The sequence below is a fragment of the Tenrec ecaudatus genome, chromosome 1 (genome assembly GCF_050624435.1).
Source record: "Tenrec ecaudatus isolate mTenEca1 chromosome 1, mTenEca1.hap1, whole genome shotgun sequence".
NCBI classification, from domain to species: domain Eukaryota; kingdom Metazoa; phylum Chordata; class Mammalia; order Afrosoricida; family Tenrecidae; genus Tenrec; species Tenrec ecaudatus.
Window position 1 is genome coordinate 196,569,774 of NC_134530.1, and position 8,921 is coordinate 196,578,694.

At 48.4% G+C, this 8,921-nt stretch overlaps 1 protein-coding gene across 1 annotated transcript in view; it reads right to left on the bottom strand.

Annotated features, from left to right (window-relative positions):
- Positions 1 to 353: 353 nt before the first annotated feature.
- Positions 354 to 8,921, bottom strand: part of RGS8 (regulator of G protein signaling 8) — a 29,492-nt gene continuing 20,924 nt past the window's right edge. The window contains exons 4-5 of the mRNA XM_075540495.1: positions 2,368 to 2,534; positions 354 to 1,267 (exon numbers count right to left, since the gene is read on the bottom strand). Coding sequence (XP_075396610.1) covers positions 1,085 to 1,267; positions 2,368 to 2,534 — 350 coding nt within the window. The 3' untranslated portion in view covers positions 354 to 1,084. The remainder of the gene's footprint in view (positions 1,268 to 2,367; positions 2,535 to 8,921) is intronic.

The following is an 8,921-nucleotide window of genomic DNA, read 5'->3' on the forward strand; positions in this document are numbered from 1 at the left end:
AAGATTCTCCACAGTCAGGCCCAAGTGTCCCCAAGCCAGGTGTTCACAGTGATCTTCTGAGCCACACTCCGCAGAGATCCAAAGGGAAGCTGCTGAGTAGCTAGGGGACCCTCATGAGAGGGCCTTTCTGAGAACGCATGCTCCCAGGAAGCAAGCTTAGGTTCCCTTCCTCCCCCACCATAATCACATGACCTGCATGGGAGGGAAGGGGGGGAGACGGAGTCACCTCCCTTTGTCAAGCTGTCCGTCGTCCTAAGCGACTGGTGAAGCCACCCCTACAGGGAGGTGTGAGTAAAGATGACATTAAGCAACAGACAGGTCATGTGGTGTCCCATTGCACAAGTCTACTGGAGCTACATTCCCTGGTCATTCAGCTTCTAGAAAACTCCTTGGTAAAAATTGAGGAAGAGTCACAAGCTGTACCTTACCCAATAGCAGCCTCACATCAGTTCCTGAAGGACATCTCCCCCAGGCCCTTTCTGGAAGTGCAAGGGCAGGGAGTGTTGGGAATTTCCTAGGCTAACATGGGCAGTGGTCACAGCGTTTGATACTGGTCCAGCCAAACCACATGGAGTTTCCCCCCATCTCTCAGAGGCCAGCGGTCAGTGACAGTGCTAGACACCTGGGATCCATAGATCGGTAAGGTCCCAGGATGGGCAGAGTCTCCCAGCTACTGTTCCCAGGGACAGAGGACAAGTGGAGAGTCCACATATCTAACTGTGGAGGGCATAGAAGGATTAGAAACTGCATTGGCATCATTTACAGCTTAGCCCGGCATAGCGAATCTGCCTTCTCAGCGGAGATGACCCAAGGCATTCTGAAGGGCAAGTGGTGACCCAGGAAAGGGTGACCGTGGCAAGGTGCTACCACTAACCAAAACACAAACATGGGTAAAGGGAATAGCTCTCGAGCCCTGACAGCTGGGTCATACTTTGAGATGAGCCTTCATCCCTTATCTCCAGACGCCCACCCCAGAAGCAGATGCTCCCTTCTTCTGAACACCTAGGGCATTTCACATCAGAATATGGGCTTGCCAGCAGGGGAAGGGGAAAGCCGGTGATTTCCATGAGTCCCCATCTGAAGTCTAACTGAGCCGCCTCTGGCTTTGGGACAGCAAATCTAAGTACATTTTGGACCTTAGGAACCTGGGGTAAGAGTCTTTCTCCATGAGGCTGTGTACTTTCCCCTGGGCTTGGTCAAAGCAAGTCAGGGAGGGCTCCTGCATGTTCTTCCTCGTGGCTTCTCGGGTCTGGAAGTCAATGTTGACCTGGGAGACACAAAGAGCAAGGTCACAGGCCCACAAAGGCCAAGGAACCTGGCAGTTAGCCCCGGCTTTATAGAAATTACTTAATGTCAGCATCTTATATCAATCAAACTGTGGATACTTTCCAAACTGCTCTCATGAAGGTCAATGCTTTTGATCACTGTCAGAACCCCGTAAGGTCAGAAGAGCCAGTCTCCTGAACCACAGTTTATAAGAAGGACTAAAGAGCTTGTCTGGAGCAGCATGGGGAGCTGTTAGCAGAACCAAGGCAAAGCCCCCAGTCACCAGAGTCTTCCTCCTGGGCTCTTCATAATGCCAGGCAAAGGTGAGAGCTAAACCAAATGTGCGTGACTGTTGCCTAAAGCAAGCTGATTGCATCTTGTCCGCTCCGCACTACTAAGGAAGCAGATACCCAAGGGAAGAGAGATGTTGATTAGAACGGATGTCTCTGCTCCAGTCAGTACCGTACGAGGCCTGCAGCCTCCTGGTCAACTGGCCCAAGATTTCACGTCCCCTGAGTCAAACCCTAACTCAAGAGTTCTGGGTATTTCATGGACCTAAGCTCACAGACAACAAATACTCTTCCATGAAATCCTCCCAGGTAAAATTCTGTTTTACAACTCAGAGCAGCACTACGGAGGATTTAATTTGATGATGATGATGTTTTTTGTTGTTGTTAATGTCAAAGGAACCCTGGTGGCATAGTGGATTACATGTTGAGCCGCGGCCGAGAGGTCAGTAGTTCGGACCCACCAGGCGCCCCTCGGGAGAAAGATAAGGCTCTCTGTTCTCCTAAAGCGCTCCAGTTTGGGAAACCCCGCCCAGTCCTGTCGGCTAGTTATGAGTCAGAGTCGACGGAAGGACAGTCTGGGAGTGTCTTCATGGAAGCAACCATCTTTCTCCCACATGTGTCCAAGCCACTGACCTTTCATGTAGCAGCACACACTTAAACCACCATGCCACCGGGCTCACAGCCTTAAAACTCACTTCTGTAACTACCACAATGGTTCAGTCTAAGAAAGGCCCCGTCCAGCTGGCTCAGATTTCCGTGGGCCTGCAACCATAGGCAAAGGCTTGTGAGACAGTCACCGCCACCAACACACCTCCCGGGGAGCCTGCACATCCACGAATTCCTCAAAGATCCGATGAGCCTTGGAGACCAGCTTCGCAGTGGACCTGGTCTTCTTGAACTCCTCACAGGCCAGCCAGAACTCCAGATTCTCCTCGCTGAACTCCGTCTTCAGGAAGGCGCGGAACGCGGCCACCCCATCTGTGAATGAGGACACGGGTGGAAAGGGACCGGGAGAGAAGAAATGCGAGCTCAGGGGCCGTAGAAGATCGAGAAAGGACACGAGGACGTGAACGTGGTCCGTACTGCCCGGCTCTCCTTGCCCCTCCCCGCCCTCACACACAGGTGTGCTCCGAGGGACAACCAGGCCCCTCCCCGCCCTCACTTACACACAGGTGTGCCCCGAGGGACAACCAGGCTCCTCCTCGTTGAAGGGGATAATAGTTAGGAAGTTATAGTACTAACAATCAGCCCTCACTGGTCACTACATGCCCCATGACACTTGGTTGGCTGTTCCCTGGCCTTACTGCTCAGCCCAGGTTTCCAATTGGCCGAGATAATACATGTAATCGGGTCCTGACCCTAACCCACCTTGAAGTAGTTTATCTGTTCTCAGATGAGCTAGAACCAGGTAGAAGAGTATCAGGGTAAGGCTTTCACCACTACCAGGAACCGTCTGAAAGGAACCCCTGCGGAATTCAGTCAGTGAAGCCACGCTGTTTACTTGTCTGAGGGGCCTTCAAAAACGTTTGTAGAAAATGGAATTTTCCACGAACTTTCCAGAGGCCCCTCCTAGTAGCTCCTGGCTTCTTTCGAGAAAACCTTGGAGGCCTCATATCTTACTGTTTTATTTCATGGATCTTTTCCTTTAAAAGATGTTTGCCACAATGCAGAGTACTAACCACTATACGATCAATCGATGCATGAAAGCCAACATAGGCAACCCCCCAGAGAAAATAACAGGAGTAACGGTTTCCTGAGGGCATGGGAAGAGTTTGATTTAATAATTGCTATGCCCTTTTATTGATGTTAATCAATGCCATGCATAATGCCAAGCAGAGCCTCCAACCAGAATAAGATAAGCAAGGTTGACAACATGGACTTGGAAGAGGGAGTATCATTTACTGATAGCCTCTATAGTCAGTTTAGAGGTGGTACAAATAGTTAAAATCTGGCTATTAACTAACAGTTTGGAGATTCAAGCCCACCCAGATGCACCTTGGAAGAAAGGCCTGGCAATCTACTTCCTCGAAATTGGCGATTAAAAACCTAGGGCACAAAGTTCTACTCTGACATACCTGGTCACTGGGTTGTAGCTGTTAATGCTTTTATTTTAAAATTCCTAAAGTAAAAATTATAGTCCTTAATTACTCTCCACTAATTCAATAAGAGCTCTAGATTTCTATAAACTTCCCCCAGAGGGTGGGCGCATGCAATCTAAAACAAAGCATTCATTGTCATAATTTTTTTAACTCAGCCTATAATGTATCATTTTTAAAATTCACTCGAAACAAAAATAAAACAACTGTTATTTCCTGTGAGGATCTGAGACTAACTCTATGTGGGAGTAGAAAGCCCCATCTTTCTGCCTCAGGGAAGCTGGTGATTTAGAACTGCCAACCTTGTGGTCAGCAGCCCCATGCATAATCACCATGCTACTAGTGTTCCTCCAAAAATAACTAGAAATACGCTGGTTTCTCTCCAGATTGTATAAATCTTTTGCCTTTAAAAAGTCACTGGCAAGAAGAAAATGTTAATGATAGATGCTGGGTGATGGGATGGCTTGAATATTGATATCCAGCTAATAGGCACTAGTCACTAGCCAGTGAGTATTATAGTGGGTTACTCATATCAAGCAATTAAAACATTTTTTATTTTTCCTAAAACATTTTTTATTTTTCCTAAGTCATTGTGCATCTTAGACTTGTTAAATAGCCTGTTGTTTGCTTTTGCTTGCTTGTTTTGGATAGGGAAAATAGTTTAATATGTGTGTTGATGGCTTTTTATTTTTTAAACACCAGAAATTAATAGATCATAATAAGGAAGATGGGTACAACCGTGAGAATCCTTTGTAAGCAATATACAAACAACAGAAACCATTTAAAAAGGTTGAAAAGTTTGCCACCTACTAGGTTAAAACTCTTCTAGACCACAGAAATGGAACAATGTTAAAATGGCTAGAAACAGACAAGTTACAGACTAGGAGGAAGTACTTCCAAACCTTATGCCTGGCAAAGGGTTTGTTTCCAGAATATATAAAGCACTCCCAGAAATCTATAGTAAGAACTTAAAAACCCAATATTCCAAATTAGGTGGGAATGGATATCTTGCTAGTGGATATACAAAGTGGTGCTGTCACTGTGGAAAACAGTTGGGGAGTTTTTTTTAAACAAAGTTAAACATACATTGACTATATGACCAAACAATTTCACTTCCAGACATTTTCCCAGAGGAAATGGAAGCTTAGTTCACTCAAAAACGTATGCATTCATATTTATAGCAGTGCTGGTCATCATCATCAAAAACTGAACACAATATAAATATCAATCAACACTACCAAGCTAAAATCAAACCATTGTCTTCAAGTCAATTCCAACTCCTAGCCAGCAGCCCCCTAGAACCGAGTGGAACTGCTCCCCAGTTTCTGAAGCTGTAAACCTTTCAGAAGCAGACTCCTCATCTTTTTTTCTCTCATCATTTTTGGGGGTGTGTGTGCAACTCTTATAAGAATCCATACATCCACCCATTGTGTCAAGCACATTTGTACATGTGTTGCCTTTGTTTTTAAAGCAGATTTCAAATAAAATTTACAAGAGCACCTTTTATATTTCCCACAAATAGAAATGTAGTTGAGTTTATATCATGCCTTCCTGGCAAGTTGTACTGCCCTGTATGTTCTAAAAGTTCCACTCAGGAGATGAGGCGGTGGGACTTGTCCCCTCACGGTGGCAGCTTGGCAAACCCTTGTTGGTGAGGCAGCAGCCGCAGACCTAGGACGCACTTCTGCCCCGGCCCCTCAGCCTGAGGGAGCATCTGTATTTGTGGGAGGGAATGAGGCCTGTTCTGTCTGATCTCCTAGGCTTGTCGGCATTGAATATAAATTATGTGAAGGTTACCGACAAGCCATGCAACAAGGAACATCGATGTTACAGTCTGTTCTCAATTATGCTGGTGCAGACTAACTGTTTTTCGAGGTAGACAGGATAAAAATATAAAACAGACCTTTTATTACCCACATGAGAATAACAGTCATAAAAGTGAATACTAAATTACAGGAATAAAGAACCTGAGAGAAAAATTCCCCAAACTACCTTTTTAAGAAATTTTTTTAATGTTTTATTGTGAATTAACAAATCGGTCTTCCATTCAATCGCTCGCGTGCATCTAGTTCTTCGTGTGCTCCCCACAACGAAACACCGCTTACCTCACTTCCCCCTCACTTTCCTGTTCCTAGCCCTTCCTTCTCCTAACCTGTCTACACTCTCTCCTTGGGTAAATGCTGATCAAAGGCCTTTGGATGGCAAATGGCTGATTGTTCTAAGGAATGCATGCCTCCCTCGTGCTACTGCTGTTCATTTATTATTTGGCTGAAAATTCAACCACAGAAGGCAGTTCAGTTCCAGGTCTGAAGGGCGACTTCAGGGCTGCCCCGTCCCCATCTGACCAATAAGCCTGGTCTTTCTTATGCCTTTGGGTTTTGTTCCACATTTTTCTCCACTCTCTCCAAACCCCAAAAGCCAAACTCACTGCCATCGAGTCAATGCTGACTCACAGCAACCCCCCCTCCCCACCGGTGTGGTCCCACAAATGGATATGTAGTTGTTTACAGGAGTTGCTGTTTACTGTAGTTGCTTACTGTTTACAGGCGTAAAGCAGCTATTAGTTTGGCACTGCTAACCCTCTGGGTCAGACCCCAACACACAAACCCTATGCCACCAGGACTCCTCCAGACTATCCAGGGTCTTCCATTGTAAGGTGGCCAGATTGTAACATTGCTAACGCGGGACACCATTGATAAAACTCATATCCTGGCGAAATAGCCACATGGCAGCTGAAAACTGTAGAGCCTCGCATGTCGTGCATTCTTTCCAGAAATCAGGACTTTTTTAAAACGCCGCAGGACGCGGGGAAATTGTTTAAAATCAGGACTGTCCCACCAAAAGCGGGACTGTCCCACCAAAGCAGGACATCTGGTCACCTTATTCTAATGGGATCCCTTTCAGAGCTGTTAGCAGTGCTAGACAGGCACTGGTACTTAGGATACCAGAGTCTTGGAGATGGATGTTCATATCGTCCATTTATCTACTGGACGAATAAGTCCCGTGTGTCTTAAATTTTCTTCTAGATGAGGAGAGAACAATAGCTGTATCTTAAATAACCACCTGCCAGTTTTAAGACCATGGTCACTATTCAGGGAGTCTGAACACTGTGGACAACTGACCTCGGTGCCCTTGAGACTGCCGTCCTGAGGCCCCAGGCCCAGAGACACAGTCCATTTTGGACTTTAAAGCAAAAGGACATGTAAGTTTGCAATCCTGAACTTGAAGAATGTGTCACCAAAGGAGAGTAGCGATATAATAGATGATCCAAGTCAGGGCGCATTTGAGAGTGAGAGAGACACCACTGTCAATTCCACAGGGACAGTGGGCATAAACCACGGCCACCGTGGGCAAAGCCTAGGCCACCAGAACTCTCAGCCCTGGAGAGCAATTAACCTAATGGACGGACGGACTACATTAACATCAGCCTCCACAATCCTGAGACCAGAAGAACTAGACAGTGCCTACCTGGCACTGCCAATAGCTCTCATATTAGAAGGTTCTGGAGAGAGTGGAGAAAATGTGGAACAAAACTGACAATGGTAAGAAAGATGAGGTCAGTTAGGGACAGGCAGCTCTCAAGTGACCCCTCAGCCCTGGAAGGGAACAAGGGTTGTTGCCCCCCCACCCCACTCCCCAGCATGAAAAGAATGGAAAAGAGAGGAAGCCAGTTTAGGCTCAATTGAGGCATCTGCTCCGATCACTCCCCATTTCCCCCCTTTTCCCGGACTTCAGGTTCCAAACCCCAGGAGGAGCAGGTAGAAACCTAAGGGCAGTTGCGGAACTATGGGGGTGGCAGTGGTCAGGTAGAGAGAGGCTGGGGCCATTCATTCCATTCAGCCAAGGTTTTCAACAGGTCCTAAGACCCAAAGCATTGTTCTGTCTTGGAATTCACCAGTGAGCAAAGTGAAAATCCACCGGGCCTCAAGGTCGCCCTTCTTGTGACCCTACACTCCGCCATCCCTGCCAAATTCCCGAGGCTTCCCCGAGGGCTCTGGGATCTGAGACCTAGTGTGCCTGCCAGACACGGTTCACCGCGGGAGCGACAGGCACGGATGAGACGGACCAACAGCCGGAGCCGTGGGCGTCCCCGGGAGACGTGCGTCACTGCTCGTCACTGCTCGAGAAGTGCTCAGAGCAGTGACCAGACCGCAGGGCACCCTCGTGGACGAGGGAAGGTGGACGAGGGAAGGCCCGCAGCGCCGGGAGGCGGGCACGGAGAGAGTCCGGGGAGGCTGGAAGCGTCGTGGGAAGTCACGGAACAGACTGCACCCCCGAACGACCACATCGAGGCGCGCTGCCTGGGTTGGATTTCGTTTGTGCTTTGGCACTCGGAAACAGGTACTTAAAGAGCAGGTGGGCATGGCTTCTGACCAAGACAGAAACGATCTTTCCAGCGTCGCGTGTGGGATCAGGGCGACACCGTGCTAAGGCGGACAGGGTGCAGACGCCATCTCTTCTCCCCTCCCACCCCACCCCTGTCCCCCGGGTGGGTCTCGGGGCTCCGAGGCCCGACGCCTCAGGAGCATGTCATAGACAACGAATCAAGGCCCGGAGGGAACGTGGCTTTCCTGAGCCCTGGCAGTGACAGGGTGCAATGTTCCAGAGCTCTGTAACTGGGTGGGAGGGAGGAGAATACGCACCGCGATGACTAAACCCGCATCGCCGACTTATGCAGAAACTGTTGACTGGGGATCTAAACCACTGTGTGTGAAGCTGCACCAAAACCATCGTGAAATGTCATCAAAAACAAAACAAAGCAAATCAAAACCTGAAACCCAGGACCTATAAGCTCTGAGAAGAAGAAATAAAATGGACATTAAAAAAAAATAAAGATCTGAGGAACACCATCTCTCAACCAATGCAGCGACCATGGCATTGCCAGGAATTCGATCGTTCGCCCAGGACGGGAGCCTGGCATTCCGCCCAGGGCTGGAAGGGGGGAGAACTGTGGTCTCACAGACCTTGCAGTGCCTTTGAGCCAAGCAAGCCTGGTTGCAGTGCAGGGTGCCAAATGGTGTGATGGGGGAAGTATAGGGTGTGTGGAAGTGCCCGTGCTGAGCACTCGGGTCAGGCCAGAGGCACAGGGGGTAGGCGTGCAGGCCAAAGGGGCTTCTGCACCAGCAGAGCTGCAGTGGCGAAGAAGACAGCTATGGGAAAAGGGGAAGGGGGGACAGGGGGAGAGGAGAATTTTAGGAAGGAGCGAAGGCCTAGAATTAAGCAAGTTTATTTGAGTCGTTGCAAATGGTGTAGGAAGGCTGGTGTGTAA